The following is a 26665-nucleotide window of genomic DNA, read 5'->3' on the forward strand; positions in this document are numbered from 1 at the left end:
ATAGGAGTGATGCCTTCTAAGCATCAAAATTAGGGAGAGGCAAGCAAAGATCCCCCCTTCCCACTCTCAGAGAGAGCACAGCTGGCCCACACCTCAACTTTCGATTTCTGGCCACTAGAAATGTGAAGTAATAAATTTATGTTGGTGTGTGTGTGTGTAAATCAAAAGTCAAAACTAGGGTATTGTTCCTCAGCCACTGTCCACCTGTTGTTATTTGTTTTGTGTTAGAGACAGGCTCTTTCACTGGTCTACACTTGCCGAGTAGGGTAGGCTAACTGGTCAGAGAGCCCCAAGGATCAACCATCTCTGCTCTGCCCTCCCAGGGTTGGAACTCTAAGGATTACCACACCCAGCTTTTTACATGGCTTCTGAGGATCACACTCAGGTCCTTGTGCTTTTGAGGCAAGAACTTTACCAATTCATTTATCTCATCAGTCTAAGACTTCGTTATCTTAAGCCATCATAGGGCCATTTGTTACAGCAACCTATGAACACTCACACCCTGGTTGGCTAAGATAGCCAGGTGAGGGGTGGAAGCCTGAAGCTTATGATAGCTCCCCTACAGACTCTATAGGACAAGGGTGTGGAATGTAATGGATAGTCCTCTGAGAGAGTGGAGCAGGAACGACATGTGGCAGTAGTTGCCTCAGCCCCAGTTCTGACAGTCTGGGAGCTTCAAAGGGGACAGGCCTAGGGAAAGCAGCTACAGCAAAGTTACGTTTGAACTTACTGGGGCCTTATTTGGAAGGTGCCATGAGACTGGCAAAGCTGGTTATCAAGATTGAGGGGGGGTGTGACAGAGAGAAACTAACAAAAGCCACCATAGACTGACATCTTCTATGGATTCATTCATGTAATTCTCAACACTCCCAGGAGGTTCATATTTCCAGAATCTCCATATTATATGAGGAGGCTGAGCTGGCAGGACAGAGTAGTAACTTCCTTATGTCCCAGTCAGCAAAGGGCAGAGTGGCTGGTGAGCAGCCTCAGTACCCATCAAAGGAGCAGCACAGAAAGAGAACCAGGGCCTTCAAATGTAGCACTTCATCTTACCCCAGTAGGGAGTGCTTCAGGTGAGAGGTGGCCTTCACTATGGGCTGCAAAGGCTGACTGGGCTGTTTGGGGACAGTATTCTGAGTAAGGCAACCAAGTAGAGATGTATTTGGTGGTCAGATCTGCTGAGAGCACGGGGCAGACTGAACAGACTGAGCCTGGGGGCAGAGAATCCTGGTGTCCTATTGGAGATTCTGTTTTCAAGGCCTTGAGAGTAGATGACAAAAGCCATGTGCATGAGGCAGAGGGATTCAGGAAAAGAGTAAGGCCAAGAGCAAGGGGAAGTATGCAGGATGAGGAGTAGGAGAAGCAGAGATGCTTCCTTCTTCTTCATTGAGATACAAGTCACAAACCATACAATTCACCCATTTAATGTATACAACTCAACAATTTTTAGTATATCTTCAGATGCACATAAACATAACCACAGTCAGCTTTTGAATATTTTTATCATCTCTGAAAGAAACTCCACTACAGATATAGTAGCACATGCCTGTTTTTCCTGAACTCGAGAAGCTAAGGCAGAAAGACCGCAAGTTCCAAGCTAGCCTGGGCTATAGAGTGGAGAGTCTGTCTCAGAAAACAAACCAAATGGGGACAGGTGAGATGGCTCAAAGGGTCAAGGTGCTTTATTTCTGCCTGATGACCTGAGTTCAATCCTGGGGACCCACATGGTAGAGGGAGAGAACAGTCTCCTATAGGTTGTCTTGTGACTTCCACTTGTGTGTACATATGCATGTGTGTGACACACATGAAGTCACATAAACAATAAATAATATAGCAGGCACAAGAGAGATGGCTCAGCAGTTAAGAACACTGGCTATTCTTACAGAGGATAGGGGTTTGATTCCCAGCACCTACTTAATTACCTGTAATTCCAGTTCTAGGGGGTCTGATGCCCCTTCTGGTTTCCACAGGCACTGCATGCATGTGGTGCACAGCCATACATATAGAAAAAAACCTCACATATATTGAAAAAATAGGGGCTGGAAAGGTGGCTCAGTTGTTAAGAGTAGGTAGCTGTTTGTCCAGAGGACTCTATTGATTTCCAGCACTCACATGGTAGCTCATAACTATTGTAACCCCAGTTCCAGGGGATTCAATGCCCCCACTGGCCTCCATGGGCACAATACATGCTTGGTACATAGGCATACATGTAGGCAAACCATCCATACACATAAATCAACAATAATTTAAAAATAAATAAATGGAATAAAAACTAAAGATAACAAAGTAAGCCAAAAGCAACCCACATAAACATCAACAGCAAAAACAGACAAATTGCATTTCATCATGATTTGAAAATATCTGTGCATCTACAGGCACTGTAAGGAGAATGAAAAGAGCAAATTATGTTTGATGAGGATTTAGTAGTCAGTATATAGCAAGGATTTTTAAAAACACAACAAAAGGCAGACAACTCTCTAGTGTATGCTTCCAAATGTTCCTAACTCTTATTACAAGTCAATCCTAAGTTTTCCTTCACAGGATCAGGCATGGTGACAGCAATGATCCTAGTTCTAGGTACCAGTTTTCTAAATATCCCTCAGTACAGTCAAGGTGACAATCAGTGAATTACCAAGCATATGCCAAGAAATAAAACAGCTGGGTCACATGGTAGTGCCATGTTTAACTTTCTGAGAAACCATATAAAATATAAAAATATTTTCCAAAATAATACTATTAGTGTGTGGTGTGTGTGTAGTATATGCACATGGGTGTGTGCATGTGTGAGACAAAGGTCACCTTGGATGTCTTCCTCAATTACTCTCCACCTTATTTCTTTGGATAGGGTTTTTCACTGAACCTGGAGCTCATCTACTTGGCTAGAATGGCTGGCCAATGAAATCCAGTCATCTGTGTGTCTCTCTCCCTACCACCATTGCCCCTTCCCTTCTCTCCAAGGACCAAGTTACATACCCACCTTTTTTCTTCTTGTTTTTTTTTTTGTTTGTTTGTTTTGGAGACAGGGTGTCTCTGTGTAACAGCCTTGCATGTCCTGACACTCTCTCTGTAGACCAGGCTGGCTTCGGAACTCAGAGATCCACCTGCCTCTGCCTCCTAAGTGCTGGGAGTAAAGGTGTGTGCCACCACCTGGCTCGAATACTAATCTTTTTGCTTGGTGTGACAAGCTCTTTAAACAACTGAGTTACCTCCCCTGGCATGGCAATAATACTATTTCATGTTGCCACCAGCATCATAGAAATATTCTAATATCTCCTCATTCTTACTAGTATTTAAGAACTGTAAATTGCAAACAGAGTTTAACAGGTAGCTCTGTTGGGAACTCAGAGGACTAGAATGCTGATAGGGATGCAAACAGTAAAGCCTGTGTTTGCAAGCTTGCAGATGAGAACGAGGATTGATAATTGGACTGGAAACCATTTGTATTATGCTATGGAAAAGATCTTGTCTACACTTTTGTCCATGCCCTCACACTCAGCGTGAGGTTAAATGTAAAGGAGGTTAGACTAATTAATCTGGCAGAGGAAATTTCAAGCATCCCAGCATTCAGTCTGTGGTTGTTTTTTTAAGCCTAATTTAATGTAATCAGAGTAAGAAGGAAGAGAGGCCTGGTGAGATGGTTCATCAGGTAAAGGCATTTGCCTTCAGGCATGATGACTTCCTTTGATCTCCAGGACCCACATTGTGGAAGGAGAGAACTAACGCTCACATTTGTCTTCTGGTCTCCACATATTGTGTGTGTGCATAAACACACACACACACACACACACACACACACACACAAATGCAATTTTAAACGTTTTGAAAAGAAAACTTGCAGTTTTACCGAGAGAAGATGTGCTATAATGTCCCAGGCAGGAGGACGTTGCTGAAGTGGTAGTGCTACCTCAAAAGGGCAACCATTACCCTGATACTATAGGAACGATGTCTGGACAGAATCTCAGAAATGAGCAAGGCCACAGTCACCACAGTTCAGGGATGCATAAATACTAATTGCTTTTAAAGACTTTCTAGGCAGAGTCTTTTGAGGGGACAGCTCTAGGATGTCCTGCTTGTCCTACTCATTCACCCAGAAAGAAACCCAGAAGTCACTGCAGCTGAGGTTCAAGTGGGTCCAGATTTAGCTCAAACTAGTGGAAGGCCTTGGCATCTCCCATGTGGTGATTTTGCAGAGGTTCAGAATGCAAGAGTTACAGAGTTGTGGATGTTTCCACCTAGATTTTAAAGGAAAGTCTGGGGAGCCAGGAGATAGATGTGTGGTTGTGTCAGGATCCCTCTAGGCAGTACACACAGCTGTGAGTGTGAGGCTGAAGCTACCGGAGAGATTGCAGGAAGTTACAGATTCTCACACTATGTAACTCCTGCTGAAGAAAACTATAGGAAATAGGAAATCCAGCGAGCGAGCGAGCGAGAGAGAGAGAGAGAGAGAGAGAGAGAGAGAACCAGAGAGGTAGGGCTGCCTAAGGCCTTTGTAGCTCTTATCACATCACCACATGGCTCAGATGCTATTGGACATGGAGTCACAAGTTTTTCATTTTCTGTTTTGCTTTGGTTCAATCTGTACTCACTATGCTTCCTTCCATTCCTTCCTTTTTGAATGGGAATATTGACTCCGTGCCATTGTATGTTAAAATAATTGTTGTTTGAATTTTTAGGGACTCAATACTAAGTGCGAATGAGACTTTGAACTTAGACTTTTGAAACAGTTAAGACATAGAGGAATCTTAGGAGTGGACAGTTCAAGGGGCAGGGATGATCAAATGGTTGATCTCCACTTTCATGCTGTTGGGAGGTGGTACAACCTTTAACATGGGGGCATTTTAGGAAAATTTTAGGTCATTGGGGGATCTTCATTGCTCTTGAAGAGATTTGTGGTACTATGGTCTCTTCCTCTTCCTTGTTCTTTTCCTAGTCTTTTGCTTCACCATATACTCCTTGCCATGGTGGTTTATCCTGTCACAGCTCCATAGGCAGTGGGGACAACTGAGCATGGACTGAACTTTTAAAATTATAATTCTAAATAAATCTTCTATGAGTTGATTTCTCTCCTTTTTTGGTGGTGGTTGGAGGAGAGGGCCTCCCTATGTGCTCATGTTGGCCTCAAACTCCTAGATTCAAGATATCTTCCTGACTCATTATCTGATGCAGCTAGAACAAGTATTCTGACACAGTGCCTACCCCAAAGGGTTGACAATGTGTGTGTTCAAACTAGTACCTGTACTTGAATGACAAGAGCCCAAATGTAGAGAGAATCTGGCTGTCTGACAATAGATGAATGGCTGAACCAAATGTGGAGTCATCCATACAATGGAAGGTTGCTCAGCCTTCAAATGGGAGTGGAGTTCTGATAAAGGAACTTTGAGGACATTATGAACTATGATAGAAGCTAGACACAAAAGCTACAAAGTACAGAATTCCACTTTTATGAAGTCTCTGGGATAGGTGAAACCACAAGGCCAGAAGTTTTCAGAGGTAGAGAGGGGGCAGGAAAATCTCCTTAATGGGGCCTAGTGTTTCTTTTGGGGGTAATGGAGATCTTTTAGAGTTCCATAGTGGTGATAATGATGTAGGATTCCCATCTGTATGCTGTGAATGTGTTTTGTTGCCATTGGTTAATAAAAAAGCTGCTTTCAGCCAATGGCTTAACAGAGTAAAGCCAGGTGAGAAATTCAAACAGGGATATAGAAAGTAGGTGGAGTCAAGGAGATGCCATGTAGTCACCTAAGGATGCAGATGCCAGAAATTTACCAGTAGGCCTCAACCTTGTTGTAAAATATAAAATAGAAACAGGTTAATTTAAGATGTGAGAGCTAGCTAGAAATATACTTAAGCCATTGGCCAAACAGTATTGCAATTAATATAGTCTCTTTGTGATTATTTCAGGTCTGGGTGTCTGGGAACAAATGAACAGCCTCCGCCTACAGGTGATGACTGCAAACATTAGGAGTATACTTAATGCTACTGAACTATATACTTTAAAGTGGCTAACATGGTCAATATTGTGTTAGATCTATTTATCATAAGAATAAAACAAGAAATTTTGTACCCTTTTAGCTTTCAGCCACCCATCCCCTGTCTCCTTCCTGTTACCCACTCACTTTTTGAGCAGGATCTCTGAGGCTCCCTTGCTGAAGAGGCGGAAGCCACCATCAGGCATGCGGATAACCGTGCTCATGGACTTGCGGACAGAGTTGAAGGTGTATACTTTGTAAAGCTTATCTTCTGGAATCTGCTCCCGTACAGGTTGGAAGTCTCGTTTCAGGTCCAGGACGAAGCCCAACAGAGCACACTCTGTTTTGTTGCCCACTTGGCGTGGGAGAGCGCCTTCCTTCTCTGGAGGCTGTAAGAAAGGACAGTCAGCTTGGCATCAGGGCCCAGAGCACCCTCTGTTCCATCCCCAAAGCAAAGGTTCCCATTTGGCTTTGATCATCATGTAGCTAGGAGGCAGAGGCACGGAACAGAGTAAGGCCACCCTTGTTGACTACACAGGCCATGACTTGACTGCAAAGTGGCCCTTTATAGGTAGGTTTTCCATCATTTAGCATGCTTTGAAAGGACTTCTAGAACAACCTATCTCACTCAGTATCAAGAGTACTCTGTAATGCCAAGGACAGGAGGACAGGGACAAAGGCAACCAGCACCCTAAAGGTTCCTCTTGAAAGTCTGTAGTTTTTCTTGGTTTGTTGAGATGGAGTCTGTCACTAACCTGGAGACCCTGATATCTGCCTGTCTCTGCCTCCCTAGTGCTGGAAGTACAAGCAGGCTTCTGCCTAGCTTTTTTTTTTTAATAGGTTCTGGTAAGTGAATTCAAGTCTTCATGCTTGTAAGGCAAGCAATTTACTGACTGGTATATCTCCTTAACCTTGTTTTTTGCATTTCTGTTGTGGAATAATCTTTTTGTATACTATAAAGATGTGTAACTCTGATTGATTTAATAAGAAAACTGAATGGCCAATAGTTAGGCAGGATTTCTGGGCAGAGAGGATACTGGGAAGAAGAAGGCAGAGATGCCAGGGATGCAGAACAAGCAGGATGTGCACTACAGAGAAGTGGTAATAAAGCCATGAGTCAGAAAGTAAATTAATAGAAATGGGTTAATTTAAGTTGTAAGAGATAGTTAGAAACAGGCTTAAGCTATCAGCTGAGCTTTCATAATTAATAATGAATCTTCATGCCATTATTGGGGGAGCCAATGGTCCTGATGAAAAAGTCCATCTGTTCTCCCCTGTTCTGTGTTTCTTTTTATAGTATGATGGGGCAAACCATTTTGGGCAAACTTCTTGTACACTAGGCAGATTCTTTAGCAATACCACTTAGTTACTTTCTCAGCACCCCAAGATTTATAAGTAAGCCCAGTGAGTCTCTTCAAGAAGCTCATGCCGTGCACCAGTCCTGCCCCCTTCTCTCATCTGCCCTCCTAGCCTTGCTTACTAGTATTTTGGTGGTGTAGGCACTGTTGATGGAGATGGCATGAACCAGAAGGTCAAGGATCTTGGGGGTCAGGGCACTGGGAGCTGGAATCTCTTTGTAGTGGGTGTCTCCTAGGTAGGACTGGACCACGGTCATGCGGTTGGTGGTAAGTGTGCCTGTCTTGTCAGAACAGATGGCTGTGGCATTGCCCATGGTCTCACAGGCATCCAGGTGGCGTACCAGGTTGTTGTCCTTCATCATTTTCTGTAAAGAGCAAAGATGGAGTATGTGGGGGGGTACTTAGTTGTTTATTTATAAGGATAAATGCAATGCAAATGATACTAACAGTCCATTTGGTGACCTTGGTCATCTCTGGGATGGGTGGTAATCAAACTGAGAGAGTAAGATGCAAGGGCTGCCATCAGATGGGGAACAGTGAGCTTCCAAGAAGCTACTCTCTGCATGACTGACTTGGATGCTTTCTGCCAGAGCTCCCTCGTCCCTACATCTGTGCTCCTCCACACTCCCCTGGTTCTTCTTTACTCTCCAACTGCTTCCCAGTGGCCCCAAGCCTTTTCTGAGGCTCTGCCTCTCTGTCTCTGTCTCTACAAGCAGCACTAGTTCTTTTTTGTCTTGACTCCTCTGAATCTCCCTGTCAGTGGTCTACAGACCCAAGCCCAGGTCTCTCTCAACATCAGCTTCTTTTCTAGCTCCCTTCACTGTGTCCAAGGGATGGGTGGTCACAGTGGGACTGTCTGTTAGGATGTATTATCGAAGTCCATCTCAGCCAGTACCCTTCCTTCCTTTAGCATCCCCAGCCTTATTTAGTCCCCACTACACCTAAGGTGCTTTGATGACATCCCACTCTAGTTTTGGGGTCTGTGTGATGGAATTAGTTGAAAGGAGTAGTATTATTACCTTGACAGAGTAAGCCAAGGAGATAGTGACAGCAAGAGGCAGGCCCTCAGGGACAGCCACAACCAGCACAGTGACTCCGATAATGAAGAACTTCACAAAGTACTGCACATAGACAGGTGTGCACTCTGCCAGCCACACCCGGCCATCCACGACGAAGGTCTCAATCACAAAGTAGAGGACCAGGATGATGACAGTGATGGCAGACATCACCAACCCTGTCCAGCCATGATGGAGAGGGGCCACAAGAGGTGAGAGGAGAGAAGGAAGAAAAGTTGAGGGCAGGGTAGCTATGGCTGGACTGAGCCCAGTCAGGGTCGTTGTAAGGGCTTGATGGATTTGGGGTACCTTTTGGGATAAACAGCTTGAAGGATGACTCCATGAAATGAGAGGTCCTAGGGTAGCCTTTGCTCTACTTCCCCAGGACAGTGTGGGGTAAAGAACAGAAAGCTAAGGGTATGAAAGGTACATCTGTGAGGTACTAGCCATCCTCATATTTTGGGGCTCTGGCCAGCAGGTGAAGTTGGCTACCTGTTGATTATGATGTGGCCAGAAACCTTGAATCAGGGGATTTGCTAAGTAATACATGAGTGTGTGGCTTAGGCCTTATTGGGGTGGAGGGTGCTAAGCCAGACCTTGGCAGTCATGGTTGGCTCTGGCCTGCACCTCTGGCCTAACAGTATATGACATTCTTCTGGAATACTATCCATTTCTCTGTACGCGAGCTTTCCTAGGGCCAGGACAATATTCTGTCCTTTGCACTCACAGCATCTGGAAGTCATACTCCTTCCAGGAGCCCAGTGTCCCCCAGGTTCCTGGCATGCCATCTCTGGCTTGAACATACCTGCTTTCCCAATCTGCACAGCGAGTTTCGTGAGCTTTCCTTGCAGAACTGACTTCTCCTTCTTGGGTACGTTGGCTTTCTTCTTTTCTCGCTCCTCCATTTCCCCACCCTCAGCACTCTTCAGGGGCTGCATTTCCATGGCAACAGCCCCATCCTGCTTCTTAGCTGTACATAGAGGAAACCCTTGGCTGAAGTTAGGGCCTATCAAGGGTAAAGGGGCTATAGAGGGTTATCACAAGGAAAGACATGTCTCATCATATGGGATTCAATGGAGCACTTTTAACTTCAAGTTTTGCAAAGGGAATCTGTAGGCTTCTGTTGCATCCTAAACCCAGGCCCTCCTGAGGTAGGCAGGCAGTTGCAGCATTGTCCTAGGTGGGACAGAGAGATGATTCTTTTATGGGAAGGGTGGACAGACACACTAGCATAAGGAACTTGTGACAGACAAGGTGGTCAGTCCAGTAATGTCCCAAAGCTCAATACCTGAAAGAAGTCCTGTGGTTGGTCCAAGGAATGTTCTGGAACCAAAATCTGACTCATTTGCCCACAGATATCCAAGCCACTTCTACTTTCCCCTCAAGATCACTAAGGGGCCCTAGTGTATGCTCCTCTTAGCCTAGACAACCCTGCCCAGCTTGCCTCCTCTGTGGGCAAGCCTGTTCTGTTCCTACTGATATTTCCCTACCTCCCTCTTAGATCATGTGGCTCCACTCCACCTTAGTTTTCATTCTTTCTGCCTTTGTGGTGGTGACATGGATTCCTCATCTCTCTCTCTTTGTCAAGTTTTACACAGTCCTTGGGCTCGGGACTCTCCAGCTACATTGCCAAAAATAACCATGTCCACTCCACCTGCTTCCTCCACTCTTCCTAAGGAAGGGGCTGTCTGACCTAGCAGTTGTAGGGGTGTCCCCCATTTTGTTTTTGTCTTTGTCTTTGTCTCCTTCCTTCCTTCCTTCCTTCCTTCCTTCCTTCCTTCCTTCCTTCCTTCCTTCCTTCCTTCCTTCCTTCCTTCTTTTTTCTAGACAGAGTTTCTCTGTGTAGCAGTTCTGGCTGTCCTGGAACTAGCTCTGTAGAGCAGAGATCTGCCTACCTCTGTCTCCCGAGTGTTGGGATTAAAGGTGTGCGCCACCGCCACCCAGCTAAAGGTGACCATGGCTATCATAGCACAACTCTACACTTTTTTGTTTTATTTTTCTTTTTTTGAGACAAAGTTTCTTTGTAGCTTTGGAGCCTGTCTTGGAACTCACTTTGTAGACCAGGCTGGCTTTAAACTCACAGAGATCTACCTGTCTCAGCCTCTCAAGTGCTGGATTTTAGGTGTGCACCGCCACCACCCGGCTTCAGTTTGTCTTCCTCTTATTCTGCATCCCTTCACCTCACCTGGCAGTTCGAGACTACTTACCATAGCTCTTTCCTCCTAGCAGCCTTCAGGACATGCCAGACCCTGTCTAGCTGGGTCACTCTAGCCTTGAGTCCCTACCTTCTGTTATCCCACCAAGCAAGGGCCAGAGCCAGATGCCTCCTAGTCCGCAAAGCCCTAGCAATCTCAGTTATCTTCCGGGCTTTGACTAACTCCTCTTACCTGGGAAACTCATAGGGCTGTCACCTAGGGATTGTGACAAGTCACCCTCTCTATGCCTCCGTTTCCTTATCTGGCCAAAGTGGTCTCAGGTGTCCATGGGGAATTCTCATACATGGACAAGTTCAAGCCATGCTGGTGGCCTTGGCACTGACCAGTCGTTTTCCAGGTGGCTCATCTAGGCTTCATGGAAGCAGTGTCTGGTAGAAACTGGAGCATCCTCCAAGAGTGTCCCCTTCACTGCCAAGCCAGGATGGGACTTTGGGGCCCACTCACCTGTCTTTAGGTGCTGCTTCTTCCTTGGCAGTAGGTGGTCCCTCCCCATTCCCCTCTCTCTCCCTCCTCCCCACAAGCTCCTCAGCAGCCCTGAGCCATGCACGCACGTTACCTCTGGTTTGGCTACTGTCCATCGCCCCATCCTGCTGCTTGCCTACAATGGAAGAGGAATGACAGACACGGAGAGACTTGAGAACACCCATGTGGTCATGACATACACAGAAGCACAGGAGAGTAGGAAGAACTTGGGCACATACAGCAGTTTGAAGCTCCATGGGGTAGAGGAGGGAAAGGAAAGGCCTGATTGCTGCTAGCCATGACCTTGCCTATGGATGGGCTTTCTTGATGTCCTATACTTTCCAGGAGCAAGCTGTCAGTACCTCCCAGAACATGTTAACTGCATATACTCTGGGCTTCCTGGGCCAAGCTCCTACCCAGTGTTTCCCACTGGGCCTTGACCTCTGCTCCACAGTGAGTCTCTAAAGCCAGTCCTGGGTGGTTTCTGGGTCAGGTGAAGTAGCTGTTGACAGTTTCTGGAAGGCCCACTTCCCTTAGATATCTGATCTTTCAGACCCAACAGGAGGTAACTCCCAAGCCCTGAACCAACCCAACCCCTGTACTCTTCTCTGAGGCCACTACTAGATGTGTGTCCTTTAAAGGGACAGGGTTCTGTCTGTTTTAGGGCCCTGGTGGGCACATCCAAACTGTAGGTCCAGAGCCACTGTGCAAAGGAGGTCTAAGTGGTGAGTACCCAGTAGCACTAGGGAGAAGGTGCAAATACTAGACTCCAGGTGGCTCTGTCTGAAGCCTCAGGTTGGGTACAGCCCATAAGTGCCAGCCACTCTTTCTGAGGGTTGCACAGCTCAGGTGGCACTTAGAGGAGTTTATCTGGGAGCCACATCTTCACTGGTCCCCATTTAGGGAGGAATCTGCCAGCACAGGATCAGTTTCTACCCAGTAGCTCATGTCACTGGGGAATCAAAAGACAGAGTATCGGGTAGCTTGTAGGCAATGGAACCACAATCTGGGGTCCCAAGAATGAGAGACATCTCCAACCATAAGCAGATCATAAATTGGACCCTCTTTGCCCAGGGCCCCTGTGTGGGTTAGGGGTAGTTTAGAGGTGAAAGAGACTTCTTTTATTTGTTTGTTTGTGTGTGTGTGTTCATGCATGTGTGAGTGCATGCATGTGCCTATGTCTCTTTTATTTGTGTGTGTGTCCATGACAATGGAGGTCAGGAAAGGACATTTGGGGCCTCTGGAGCTGGAGTTGCAGGGGGTTGTGAACTTCCCAATACTGGTGCTAGGAAGCAAAGTGAACATGACTAGAAGAGGTAACCTGGAGTAAAACAGAGCACAGGAGGGGAGGGAGGGACTCAGGAAGAAAAGAGCATATAGGAGTCATGAGAAGAGACAGCAATAGAATGTAAGGGTGGCAGGTTGATAGGGAACAGCTTCAGAGCATGCCCAGTGGGTTGACAGAACCACAGGAGTAAGTGAGACAGTAGAAGATGAGGGCACTGGCCAAGATAGATGCTATTCCTCAGAGCCCCTTGGGGTACTTCTCCAGGAAGCTGGCCCACTCCAGTTCCCTAAGTATCACAGCCAAGCAGTGTTGGAGAAGTACATGCAGCTTGTCTTGGAGGGTCTGGATGAAGAAGATCAAGTTCAATGAGGAGGGCGTGGCCTAGGCCCAAGCTGTGAAGACTATCTAAGAGATAGAACAGGAGGCTAGGAGCTTGGAAAGGAGCCACCAGGGACACCAGGAAAGTGCAGGTGATAGCAGCTCAAGGGAGAGACCATTGGCTTCAAGGGGAGGGAGTGGATTTCCTAAAGGGATTTATGTGGAAGGTGTGTCCTGTCAACCTAACAGAACCAAGAGGACACTAGGTAAGGTCATCATGCCTGGGGACTCAAACTAACCTATCATTTGTCTGTGTATTCCTGGAGCACACATTAAAGTTGTGGGATAACACTGGGAGGGGCTCAGTGGAGATTGGGGACTTGGTGCAGGTGGCAGAAGACCTGGCCTGTCAACATCAGGGAGGTGCCCATACAGGGAGGCACAGGACCAGGCTGCCAGGGAATAAGGATAATAGGAACTTCTCAGTGATTGTAGCCCTGACAGTCATGTCTCCAGGCTGCCAGGGACAGGGGACCTCAAGAAGTAGCCTAAGGCCAGGACTATTAACTTGTCCTTTCTCAAGCTGGTCTGTCCCTGTATAGTCTGTGGCTCCAGGTCCTCTAAGACAGGCGGGCATGCATCTGGAAGTGTCTGCTCCATAGTCACCTGGGGCTGTGGAAAAGAACCAAGGGCAAACTGCTCACCAGAGCTCGGGTGTGTGCCCGAGTCAGAGAGGAGCAGGGCCTGGCAAGGGGAAGTTCTGTAACTCCATGGTTTTGAGTGCCATGGCTGGAAGGGGCGGTATAGTAGCTTTCGGCCAGGGATCCCAGGGTCATAAGGAAGCTGGACTCTCTAAAATCTTCTGTTTCTATCCATTGCTATCCTCAGAGACAGGGCTGCCACTTGCTAAAGAGCCTACCTTGCCCACCCCATCCAGCATCCCCTGGCCCTGGCTGTCATTTTGAGACCTATCCCTATCTGCTCGGAAGACTTCCACTTTGGATTTTGTGAGCACCCCCGAATCTTCCCTATGGAAGTTGAGTACTTTGAGGGTGAGCTTGAAGATCCCAGCAGTATCTTTCAAAGTTGAGATAAGAGGTCACATTTCTGTGAGCACACTTTACCCCAGGGACAGATGTACCAAAGCTATCATAGAATAGCCATCTAAGGAAAGCTGCTCCCTACACAAGGATTATTGACCTGCTGACTCTTAGGAAAAATACCAGAAGGATCCTCAAGAAGAATTAGAAGAAGGTGGTGGCTTCCCACCCATCTCCCTGGAGCCAGGACTGGCCAGCAGGCAGATGAAGAAGCAAGGACATTAACATAGAAGGAAGCTGTCTCATCATCTCTGGACATTGGAATCATGGCTGCCTTACCTTTCTTGTCTTTCTTCTCCTCCTCCTCTCCACCAGCTCCAAGCAATGTAAAGATGATGCCTGTCTGGGAATTCACGCCAACAGCTGTTACCACCATTCTTCCAGAACCTTCCATGACATGAGTGCCTGGCACAGAAACATAGAGGAACTAAGACAACCTGGTAGGACACACTTAGCACCCATAGGCTGGCTCTTAGGGTTTCCCTGAGGCAGGTACTTCTCTTGCAGCTGTTGACCCCTTCATCTAGACTGCAGCCTGTTTATAGGCTTGCTGTAGTGGGAATGAGCCAAAGTACCACAGACTGGAGGGTCTTTGTCAGAAGCACAGTCTGAGCCATTACGGGGCCCATCAGGGGACCTCTGGTTTTTCTATTCAGTTTCATATTACATTTCCCATTAAGATAAAAGTGTGCTGAATGAGAACCTTCTAGAAAAGGAACAAAACATATATGGGGTCATCTTCAGAGTCTATATGTAGATGGAGCACACCATTGACTCCAGAAAGCCCTCCTCTTAGGATGTTCCATTCATGATATCAAAGGCCCTCTTGAACAGTGGAGTCTCATTTCTTTGTCCTGTGGCTGGAGCCATACATACCACCAGGCCTCCAGTGACCTGCTCTGGCATGGCAGTGGGTAGAATTCTCAGAAGAGCTATTCAGGGAGATCCTAGTTAAGGCAAGTCCACCAGGATGGCTTGCCTGGGGATGCTGGGGCCAGGTTTCCAAGCAACCTTACCTGGGCTGTCTGAGAAGGTAACCCTTACCTGAGAGCAGCATAGGGTCTTTGTCTGCCGACTTGCGCACATGGTCCGACTCGCCGGTCAGGGAGCTCTCATCGATCTTGAGGTCATTGCCTTGGATTAGCACACCGTCGGCAGGCAGAAGGTCTCCTATAAGCCAGCCCAGGCCAGAACCGAAGGCTATGGATCCATAGAACCTCCCTACCCTTTCCTCTTCCTGCCTTTCCCAGGGGAGGTCCTATCATCTGGGAGAGGCCTGGGGGTCTCTCTTCTTTCTGCCTCCTCTTTTGTGTGTGTGTGTGTGTGTGTGTGTGTGTGTGGGATCATCCACATCTAATCATGTTGTCCAGCTCTCAAAGAACAGGGACAACACTTGTATCCTATAGTAGTAGAAGAATACCTCTGCAGAGGCTGAGGCCAGCTTGCTTCCTGTGGGTACTGTTGTATCTCAAATTTCTTTTCTGCCCCTAATCACACCCTGCATGCTCCAATCCCAGGCCCCTGTAGGGGGAAACATACAGACTACTGGGGAGACAGTCTAAGCTGGGGAGGTTCCTCTGGCTCACCCTTCTCAGAAATGGCATTCAGGCTTTCTTGGCAGGGTAGAAGAAGATGGGCACACTTACCGTATTTGACCTGGGCAATGTCCCCCACCACCAGTGCTGCCACAGGGACCTGGAGGAGCTGTCCATTTCTGATGACAGTAAACTTCTGCTCTTGCTCAATACGGCTCTGAAGACCTCGGAACTGCTTTTCCTTACTCCAGTCATTGAAGGCCGTGACCAGCACCACACAGATGACAGAGAGTAGGATGGCAGCCCCTTCGATCCAGCCAGCCTCAGCCTCTCCCTCGTCCTCTGCCCCACCAGATACATTCCCACAGGCTGTGACCAAGGATGGAGGAGAACATGAAGGAGAGGTAAAGTCATGGAAACCAAGTGCTGGGACCCCCCCCTTTCTAGCCCAGAGCCTCGCCCCTTACCTTCACTTTCCTCTCCAGGTGGTGCATAGAAGGAGAGGCCCAGGGAGACGATGGCAGCCACCTCCAGGATGATGAGAGTCACATCCTGCAGGGCTTCCCATACCAACTGCAGGAAGGTCTTGGGCTGCTTGGGAGGGATGAAGTTCTGCCCATAGATCTGCCTGCGTTTCTCTAAGTCATTGGTGTTGTCTGCCAGGCCTACACAGTGTGCCGGGAAAATGACAGAAGAACAGAAGAAGATGGCACAGGCTAGCCTTTACTACCATAAGCATCTTTGACTAAGCTGCTGCTACAGCAAGAGTGCCCCTTGTGGCTCTCTAGCTAAAGCTTGCCTCTCTGGAACTCCGGAGTGGATGCTTAGAGAATGCAGAGTGGTACAGGCCAAGTGCTACAAGCCTTTCTGCAGGCACAGGACTAAGCATAGGGGACCAAGCACAGCCCTCATAGTGAGTACCCAGCCTGAGGAAGAGATGGTAACCCAGGAAAAGAGGCTATGCATATCCTGATGCACTTATAAGACAGCAGGTCTAGGGAAGGAGGTCTTAGGCCTGTAGATGTCTCAATTGCTGAAACACTAGCCTACACTCTGCACCTTTCATGTCTGCTGTCACTTCCGTGTCAAAGTTATCTTTGAGGGATGCTTGCAGGGAAGCGCTAACACCCAACAAAGGAAAGGACAGCAAGGACCCAGGAGGATGCTATGTGGCCAAGGGTAGCTGAGATAGGAGCAGAATAGAGCACCCCAGGGCTCCTTGGATTGAGGGTGGGTAGAGAGGTGAATCAATATCTAAGTGGCTTCAGTGGATTTGTGGGGAGGTTACCAATTAAGGGGATCCAGGTAATATTAGCCCAGTTTCACCCAAGTGCCAAAGAATTGGCCAGGGCCCTCTCTAGAGGGATCGGACAAAGTTATCTGTCTCCTAACACTTAGACTCCATGTCTCCTTGAGAGTGCTGGTCACTAGGCCCCACACAGGTATGAAAGATGGGACTGTGTTTGAGACTCTGACACCTTGAAAGTGAGGCAGCCTTTGGACCTTGGCCACCCTACCCTATGGCCTACCTTTTCCAAAGACATGCAGGGCTACCCAGCCTGATCTGCAAAGGGGGCAAGGCACAGGGGAACCAGGGACATGGGTGTATCCAGGAGCATAGCTGTTGAAGAAGATAGAACAATGTCTTCTGGACATGGATAGAGGCCTACTTTCTAGAAGTTTCCCAGGGAAGTCTCAGAGAGAATGAGTGTGAGAGCAAGTTCTTAGTTCCAGAGATCTACATAAGGTCTTATGAAAGGGAGGCTCGGAAGTCCTTCAAGGTGGAAGTATGGGGCTTGCAGGAAGAAACGAAGGCAGAGGTTTATGGCTTCTCATAGCTAGCTGTTGCTATGGGGAACTGATCCTCTAGGTCATGCAGGGAGCCTGTTCTGCAGTGGGGGAGGAGGGACTCCATTTACCAGCTCCAGAGGTGGCTGGAGTTTGAAAGGACCAGCACCAGGAAAGGACAACAGTTCCACAGGGCCGAGATACCATGACACAGAGTTGAAGAGAGGATGACCCAAGGTCTGGTGCCCACAGTGCCCGGGAAGTGCCCAGGCACGTGGCTCCCATATACCCAACACCTTCTTGGGATTGGAGATGGGGATGGCTGAGACTAAGGGGACTGTCACTGGCTCATGCAGAGAACAGGAGAGGAAAGGAGAGGAAAGGGGAGGAAAGGGAAGAAAAGCAAAGCTCCTCTCAGGCCTAACATGAGACACTTCAATCACTGTAGGGTCCAGGGGCAGAGAAGGCCTTAACTCATGGCTCCAGGACCCTGGAGGTAACCTCCATGTAGATCTCAGACAAGTGAGAAATTGCCACAGCCTTACCCTTAGCTGGCAATCTTCTCTGCAGACTGATCCAGCCCCTCCTTAGGTTCACCCAGGACTCCAGCGCTACACCCCAAAGGGACCAGCTCTACACTGACACCTGGTATATGGGCGGTAGGTTGAAGTTCCCACCAGAGTCATTGACATGGCTTCTACCACCTGCTGAAGGAGCTGAGTGGTGATCAAAAGAGCCTTCTGGTCCATGGAGCATGCACAGCAGGTGGAGTTTAGGAAAGCAATAAGACTGAGCCCCAGATCGCTCATCAATAAGGAAGCGCTGACAATGGGCCTTCTCAGAGGAGCAGGGCGGAGCTTGAATGAAATGGAAGGACTGACAAGAGCAAAAGTTGCAAGCAGCACAGCCTTGGCACGTCCATAGCATCCAGCCACAGTGTCCTTCCCACCCAGAAGGGCTGCAGCTGTCCCTGCCTTTCTCTCCCTGCCCTCATTGAGCCTGGGCTGGGCTGGCATCTCAGATTTCTACTAGGGCCAAAGTCCTCTTTCTGAAGTCCCACAGCTTTCCTAGTAAGGTGTTAGGAAGAAAGGCTGGGCCTCCTCAGCTTGCTCCCTACCCCCACCACAGCTTTCCCAGTAGGGTATCTGGGAGACCTCAGTCTTTTCCCCAGATTGAGCCTTTTCACCTTCAACTGCAGGAGCTATGAAAGACGCAACATTACAAGGGATGCACCAGAACTCTAAGCTCCTAGACACTTAGGGTCTACACTGCCCTTGGCCTGGAGCCCCCAGAGAGGGGAAGTGATCCATTTTAGCTTCTAGAAAGCCTGAGACCCATGGCACCATGTGACTCTGCTTCCTGATTGTTGTGCTTCACATGTCCAGACTGTTCCCAAAGCCAATGAGGCCCTTAGTCCCTTTCCCACAGAATCTCCCTCCTTCCCTCCTCTGCCTTGTCCTTGTCCTTGGATTGCCCTTGCTACTGCAGCAATTCCCCTCCCTCCTCTGCCCAAGACTAGCACTTGCCTTCAGATTGAGCCTTGGCCTTTCTGTAGGGTTGGGGGTCCCAACAGCTGTCACAACTGCCATGGTACCATTGCTTATGGGTGTGGTGGAGAAGGCAGCTGTGGTCCTTCTGGTTTCAAACATGTGCCCACCTAGCAGGCCTAAGACATGGGGACAGAGGCTGGGCGGTTGGCATGGACACAGATGGGCTGTTTGCCCAGAGCAGAGGCCAGATGCTATCAGAATTGGATTAGAACCACATTGTGTTGGCTCTCAGCTCATCTGCCCCCTCCTTCTTTTGACTGTCAGTGGAGAGCAGATAAGACAGGGGCAGGGTGCAGAGCCCCCTAACTAGCCTACCAGGAGGATCCTGATCAGCAGGCAGACCCTTTTCCAGGATGGATTCTAGAATCCTTCTGAATCTCTGCAGAGGTAATAACTGCCAAAGTCCCCTCCACCAACATGCCACATACCTACCTGGCCCGCTTTTCCTCTGTCAAACCCCTCTGGGCCCCAGAGGATTGGCATGGGGCCGGAAGTACAGTTAAGTCTGCCCCTTCCATTAAGAAGGCCTGCTGAGGAGCCTGCCTGCTCCAGGCTTGCTGCGCTGAGGAAATGGGGGAGTGAGAATCACCTGCTCCTGGCCCCAGACAGCTGGGCCCTAGGAGCTAGGGGGAAGGGCTGGTCCCTGGGCTGCCATGGGGACATAGGGTCTCAGAGGCCTGTCAGGGACTGAGCCACCCACCTGGGCACCTGCTCTTCTACATGCCCACCACATTTATAGGCATCAGACAAGCCTTGGAGCTCTGTGGCAGAATCGGGCAGGTTCCCAGGGGCCTTGACATTTTAAATATTTAACAAGGCCTGACAGGCAGAGGGAAGAGCTGCCAGCCAAAGCCCATCTGCTTCCTTTGATCTGGGAGAGGCCAGAGCCCTTGTAGCTAAATGACCCTCTACCCCAGCCTTCTCAGAGGCCCCCAGTCCTCAAGGGGGTGGGTGGGCAAGGAGGAGGACGGAAAGAGAGCCTTTGGCATGAAGCCCAGCCATCTGTCCTGGCAGAACAGTGCTTCAGGCTGGAGTATGTGTGTGTGGTGGGCAGGCTGAATAGGTTATCCATGGATGGAGCAGCTCTGCAACTCTACAGTTTTAAGGAAGATCCAGATGGCCCAGGGAGGCCACCTTGCCTGAAGTTCTTAACCTGGCCCTTGGGCACGCCTTCTCCCATCTCTAATACTTCCTTGGGTCCATACACCACTTCCTATGGATACATGATGCTTTCTTCAATCCACCTAGGGCAAGGCTAGAGTAAGAGCATCTGGTGTGTGTCCTAGCGGCTCCAAATGGGGGCAAGGGCAGAACAAGGAGGCTTGAGGTGATGAGCATGAGTGTTGCAACCAAAGGACTGATTTAGAAACAAGAATGGGCAAGGCCTGGTAATGGGAGGGACAGAGGAGCCAGGGAGTCGGAAGAACCCAGGTGGTGGCTAGGACTTGCAGGACTGGGTGGGTCAAAACGCCACCACTGAGATGGGTGACTGATAAAATCAATTAGCAGTGTCTGGGAAGCAGGCCTGGCATCAGGTTGGGAAAGCTCCTTCAATCCTGCCAGGCCAGTGTCAGATGAACCAGAAAGGGTTCCAACTCTTGAAATCTGGGGCTAGATTTGGCTCTTTGGTGACCCTAGTCTCACAGCAGACCCAGGCATCAGGGAGTTGAAAACCTAAGAGGACAGTCACAGAGTATCCACTCTAGATACTCTAGAGGACTCTCACCATGTTTCTTCTCCGGAAGCCCACCGGTGTGGTCCTGGCAGTGCCTCAGACTTGCACCTCACTGGGACAGCCAGCGGCTGCTGTCACTATGTACGTGTGTGCTCATCTACGCTCATATGCGCTTATGACCAAAGGTCAGTTTCATGTGTCTTCTCGGTTGCTCTCCCCCTAACAGAGGCCATGGCTTCCTCCTTCTTCGGTAGGAGACAGTTGACACTGCTGTTTCTTGAAAAGAATCCAGGGTTTCCATTTGAACCCTCCACTTTTCACGGTTCTCATCTGCCCTTCCTTCTCTTTTTTCTTGTGGGGTGGGAGGAGGCTCAACCCACACCCTCAGAATTTAGTACCCCTGCACAAGGCACCTTCCATTCAAGACAAAGTGACTGAGCAGAAGGCAACAGTCAGGGGCTGGCTTTCCTCCAAGGTCAACTCGAGCCATTCAAGGCAGTCAGAGCAGCAGTACAGCGCTCCAACTGTCTTCCAGGTGTAAGGCAGACCCCGAGTTCCTAGGATAACCCTTTCCCTCCCCAAACCCGATGAACTTACCCTCAGTAGGCGAGGTCTTCAGCCTCCTGCATAGCCCACTGACATCTCCGTAGGCTTCCTGAATCTTCTGCAGTGCCTCGGCACCTCGGAGTTCCATGAGGTTGCGTAGTTCTGCTAGTGTGCACCCAAAGCCACCCACATGGGGCATTTCCCGCTGCTGCTGGGGTTTGGGGTGGAACTCGATGGAACTGTTTGCCATGTCCCCCATCCTGTCTGGCAGGCCTTCTCACAGGTGCAGCTTTGACTCAGTCGCAGTAAGGGACAGGTGGCCACCTAAGATCCCAGTGCTGAGGTGAGGCAAGGTGGTGGTGGGAAAGAGGCTAAATGTGAACACCTGAGGAGAATGAGACAAGAAGAGGTCAAGGGACTGGTTCAGACAAAATGGACGTTTCTCCCCATCTTCATTCAGTGTACTCTGTGACTCACAAATGCTAGATTGACCCTCTAGACCAGCCCCCATTGTCCTGCCTATCGTGAGCATCCAGAGCTAGAGGGTTTGTTAGGTGGGAAAGTAGTGGGGTCCTTCTGCCACCAGCACCAGCCAGCTCTCACTGCCTCTCTAAACCATTTGGAAACCTACTTGAAGTAAGGCAATTTGGGGTCATTGGTAGCTACTCTTGCTTCATATGCACAAGCGATCAGGGCCTATCACCACTTCTTGCTTGACCCTCCCGCCTACTTCTTGCCTAGTGCCACTTGCCCAGTGCTACTGCCATGATCTAAGTCCCCAGAAGTCCTCAATGGCTCAGGCTTGGGTTGTCCAGGGCTCCAGGGGATAAACTGAGCCATGGAAAGGAGCAGCTGCACTCCTTGTCAAGGTTGAGTGAGCAGGGTGTTTTCACAACCCTCGGGGTTCCTGGGGATAGGAGGCGGAGAGGAGGCCCAGTGGAGGGCAGAAAAAGGGGTGAGGGAGGGAAGGAGGTAAAGAGAAATTGATAGGTAAAAGAGAGTAAGGACAAGAGGAATAAAAGTGGAGGTGACCAGGACAGGGCACACAGGAGAAAGTTCAAAGCAACCACAGGTCACTAGTGACTCTGCTGACACTCTGCTCCCTAGTGTATTGCTACCACACCCCAATAAAGGAGCTAAGGTTTGCCTTTCTGAAAACATCCGGCTGGGTGTGTTGGAGCACACCTTTACTCTTAGCCACTTGGGAGCCAGAGGCAGGTGGATCTCTATGAGTTCGAGGCCAGCCTGGTCTACACAGCAAGTTTCAGGACAGCCAGAGCTGTTACACAGAGAAACCCTGTCTCAAAATGAAAAAAAGAAAAAACCCAAAAAACAAAACAAACAAAGCCATCCAGACTCCCAGCAGGTCATAGCACTTTCCCTTTCTGCAGGGCTTCCTGAGGCTCTTATCTCCCTATCCTCCACACCAGTGCTCCTTACCTTACCAAGAAACGGCTGCCCCTGTAGCAGCCTTCCTGGGGTCTGACTAGGCCCTATTGGACCTGCCCTCCTCCTGCAGGGCCACGTGCCAAACTTGCCATCTTGGTTCCCCTAGAACTGAATTATTCTCAGAGCACAGGGCTTTGGTCTTTGCATCAGTAAACAACCGTCCTGGCAACATGCTTGGCTGGACTAAACCTCTCACCTTGGGCAAAAAAATCCTGGCTCAGAACAATCCTCTCAAAAATCAGAGCTCAGATATTCATCTAGGTTTCTGATCTAGAAGCACCCAGGGCAAAAAATAACCCAGAGCCTAGAAGAAAGGCAAAAAGGCTGTCATGCAGCTAAAATAGAGGTGGTTAAGTCCATGGCCCTCACTGTCAGGAGGGTCCAGTGGGTTACAACCTTTGAGCCCTGTCGGGTGCCATGAACTGAGAATGTCACAAATAGAAGAAGAGCACAAGCATGGGGGTGGTGGGCAACGAAGCATTCTTATAATGCTCCAAATATGGAGACTTTGGTTCTCAAGAAAAAGTGTATGTGCCTATTCACAAGGTCTGAGGGGCACTTAGAAAATGTTTGTCCTAATTGGTCACCATTTCACAATTTGGGCATCCGAATAGTAACTGTTCTATCACTTTCTACATGGATCAGCTTTCACTTCTGGAAGATATGGGATGAAAACGGCAAATGCAAGATGACTTCCCCATCTTCTCTCAATCCTCTGCACCTCTCCCACTAGTTTTTCCAGTTGGTTATCATATATATCATATATATATATATATATATATATATATATATATATATATATATATATTTGGTATCTATTAATCTATTACATGGCAGGCACTGACTTTTTGTGTTAGAGATTGACAAATCTAAACTAAAGTTCCGGCTGGGGTTTTAGGGAAGGCCTCTAGGAAAGACAAAGAGAAAAAAAAGACTGAAAGGAGAAACAGCTAAGCAAGGCCGGGAGAGGGACAGGGACATGGCCCTTCTGCTTGGTTGAGCAGCAGCAGCCTGAAGCAGTGACTCGGGATGACAGGGGCAAGCAGTGGGCACACAGGAAGCTGGGCAGAGTGTGCTCCTTCCACTGGCGCTCTGTGACTTTGCCATGCCAACCACCTAGGAGGGGGGTGACAAGTATCGCTCAATTGTCAGTGCAAGAAGTCAAGGTTTCGTTAAGGGAAATGACAGAGTTAGAGGAAATTGAAACTGCAGCCTCAAGGTAGGCTTGTTATCTTCCCACTGATGTCTGCCTTCCCCAACCCCTACCCCAGGTGGCCTTGGCTCAGGATGGTGTGCTGACTACAGGAGGGTGTTCCTCCTCCCTCCTGTCTCTGACCAGAGTTCTACTGCTCCCCAGAGTCCCAGTGCAAAAGCAATTGGATGTACCTGTCAGGTTTGCATTCTGTCCTCTACTACTTCCGCCACCCCCAGTCTGCTGGCTGCTGGAGAAGATGAATGGGTCTAGTTTGTCAGGGTAGACACTGTCTTTAGTCAGCACAACACCCCCCCCATGAGTCAGCTTCTTAGGCCCTAGTCAGACAAAGCTGGAGGAAAGGCCTGATCAACAGGACCCAGTACTGGCAAGTGAAATCACAGAAGGGTCCTCATTGGCCCTCAGGCTCTTTCAGTCCTTGTGGAGGGGTGGCCAGTACTCGCCTCAGGCAAGGGCTCAGTACTGTATTCACTCACCCCATGCTTGAAGCCTCAGGGCTCCAGCTGAGAACCTGCAAGTCCCCAGCTGAGTTGCCTAAGGACTCCACAGGGACTCTTTGGGAAAGGGAAGCCAGATGAAGGATTTTACTCTTTGAAAGTCCATTAATCTTTTCAGTCATTTTGCCCACCTGGAAATAAGGGTGCTCTTAGGCCTGGGGTGTGAAGTGAACGCTGAGATGTCTGCATGCTCTACAGAGCATGTATCTGTAGGTCACAACTACAGGATCGTTAGGTCCAGATCTAGGAGTCCTGAAGGAGGCCAGGGCTCCCCTAATGTAACTGAAGCATTTTTGCCACCCCTTCCTCCCTGTCCCTGATCTGCGGCATAGAATTACTCCTAATTTTGGAATTCTGTCATCCCTGAAGATGGCTGGACCTTTGGTGTCTCATAGTAAGGGTCCTGGGTAGAGAGGTCGAGCCATGGTACCTCCCTGTAGCCAGAGGGACTTCTGGAGCTCATGGCACCCCTGCTCCTGTGTGACTGTCCTGGGGTCAAGTTGCCCTTACCACCTCAGTATCCCCCAACACCTTGACTGCCAGTTGTGTCTAGCTCCTGTCCCCCCATCTCCCACTAAGCAACCCTAACACCCTGCCTGCCAGCAGAGAGATCTCCCTATAGGCTAGCAACTAGTGGCCATGTTGCCCTAAAATCCCCTTTGCCTGGCTTGGGCACCGCCACTCTAGGAAACTCTTCCTGTAGTCCATGACTGGTTCTGCCACACATTTTCATTCTCCAGCCCCAATCAAGAAGACCAAATTCCTTCAAAGCACCTTCTGGCTCTTCCTCTGCCTTTGGCGTGTTCCCCATGGCCCACACCAGCCTACACTGGCCATCACTCCTCTACCAGAGACCATCTCTGAGCTTCAACAATACATCCTTCTCTCTCATCACCACCTGCTGACATCCAATGGCTTCCTTTAGTTATAGTTACTGTGGAATGTTCTCTAGAATGTACCTACCAGTTAGTTTTCCAGTCATAAGTAATTGCTGCTGAACCCAAGATCCCATGATCCATTCCTACTTCCCAGGCCTGGCACAGCCGTAAACAGAATTGCCTTTACCTGCATCCTTAATTCTTTGAGACACTTTGTTGACCACTGAGTTGCCAAAGTGCACAGAGTGGTCTATCCCAGATGACGATGGGGTTGGAGGAATTAGTAAGTGGGCGCCTGGTCCACAGAGAAGGAGCTTGAAGCTCTGGAAGGTGGCAGCATGAAGCCAATAGGAGTGGGCACTCAAATTTTCCTCATCTTCATTCACTCAACAGGCCACAGTTCAGATGGAAGGCACCAGTTAAGGGGAGGCCTCCTGTGGGTGACTCTTGATTGCTGCAGAGAGCAGAAGCCATATGTTCTCTTCATCCCTGGCTTGTCTGTAAACATGGATGATGGTCTCTTCCAGTTTTAATAAGGACAGCAACCATCACTGAAATGACCAAGAACAGAAATGACTGGGCCTATCAGTTCTGTAGGCCTGACAGAATTTCCGGCCTGGGCTGGTTGCCGAGAGAGGCCTGTAGGCATCAAAAGGGCAGGGAATGTACCATTTCTGTGCTCTTTCATCTTTCCAACCTTAATTGGCTTAATTGAATTGAGAACCTCCTCAGAGGGGCCCTTGAACCTTCTGGCATTTGCTCCATCCTGGCAGAAATTGGCCAACATCATAGGGTAGAGAGAGCAGAAACCTGCATTGGTTCCCTGGTTTAGCTCACGCTCACTGTGTGACCATCACACAGATTCCTTCTGGTCTCTTCCCTCTAGCACCTACTCTTCTAGTGACTCAAATCTGCTTGACCAGAAGACCAAGGCTCTTCCTTTCTGGTTCTCTCTCTCTCTCTCCCTCTCCTCTTTCTCTCCCTTCCTTCCTCTCTCCTCTCTCTCTCACTACCTTGAATGGATTCTCTGCCAGCTCCTTCAATTTAATATATGTGTGCTTCCTGTGACCCTAGACAGCCCTTGCCCTTCAGGAAGCGGTGCAAGTCCTGAGGGAAGGACCCTCTGCTTCTAGGCTTCCTCTGGTGACACCACTCTTAGCATTGACCTTTGAGTTGCCAATGTCCATGCAGTAACAGTACCTACAATATCCACCAAGGCTTGCTGCAACTCATTGTGCACAATACCCGTTTAACACAGGGGGAATTAGGGCTCAGGTGGAATCAGAGACCTCAGGTATCAAACACTTGTTTGATGGCCGGAGGTGAGTCTCAGCTGCCCATGTTAGGACACCTTGTTACTGCCCTGAGAAGCTTCCCTAGCAGGCTCAGAGGGAACCCTTTGGGTTGACTTGCTCTGTGGAGCTGCTTTGCCTCATGTTCAGAAGGTCTAGGAAAAGAGAGCAAAGCCCATTGCCATTTCCCGTGTCAGAACTAAAAAAAAAAAAAAAAAACCATGCATCAAAATCCACTACACTGTCAAGTTAGAAACAGTCAAAGGCTGCCCTCACTCAGCACTAGCCAAGTCTGTGGGGACACAGGACCCATACTAGTGGTGGGCTATCTGGCCACCAAGTGCTGCCATTGTTCCTGGGGTAGATGCAGCTGGATACCAGCACTAGTTTTACGCCAAAAATTCCCAGTCCCAAGTTGTTTCCTACTTTCTGGGCCCTGAGAGATAAGAACAGTCTCCTTGCACAAATCCAAGTGT

General features: G+C 48.9%; 1 protein-coding gene across 9 annotated transcripts in view; it reads right to left on the reverse strand.

Moving 5' to 3' along the window:
• Atp2b3 (ATPase plasma membrane Ca2+ transporting 3) overlaps positions 1-26665 on the reverse strand; it is a 72284-nt gene that overhangs the window by 30364 nt on the left and 15255 nt on the right. For 6 of the 9 annotated variants that reach the window (XM_057760020.1, XM_057760012.1, XM_057760013.1 and 3 more), the window contains 10 exons: positions 20912-21245; positions 15769-15966; positions 15413-15670; positions 14811-14936; positions 14046-14171; positions 11155-11196; positions 9188-9352; positions 8347-8561; positions 7450-7692; positions 6117-6358 (listed from right to left, as the gene is read on the reverse strand). In XM_057760020.1, the coding sequence (XP_057616003.1) occupies positions 6117-6358; positions 7450-7692; positions 8347-8561; positions 9188-9352; positions 11155-11196; positions 14046-14171; positions 14811-14936; positions 15413-15670; positions 15769-15966; positions 20912-21119 (1823 nt within the window). In that variant the 5' untranslated portion in view covers positions 21120-21245. The remainder of the gene's footprint in view (positions 1-6116; positions 6359-7449; positions 7693-8346; positions 8562-9187; positions 9353-11154; positions 11197-14045; positions 14172-14810; positions 14937-15412; positions 15671-15768; positions 15967-20911; positions 21246-26665) is intronic. The other 3 variants (XM_057760014.1, XM_057760016.1, XM_057760018.1) reach the window with 1 other exon arrangement.

Source organism: Chionomys nivalis, chromosome X (genome assembly GCF_950005125.1).
Source record: "Chionomys nivalis chromosome X, mChiNiv1.1, whole genome shotgun sequence".
In the NCBI taxonomy this organism is placed as follows: domain Eukaryota; kingdom Metazoa; phylum Chordata; class Mammalia; order Rodentia; family Cricetidae; genus Chionomys; species Chionomys nivalis.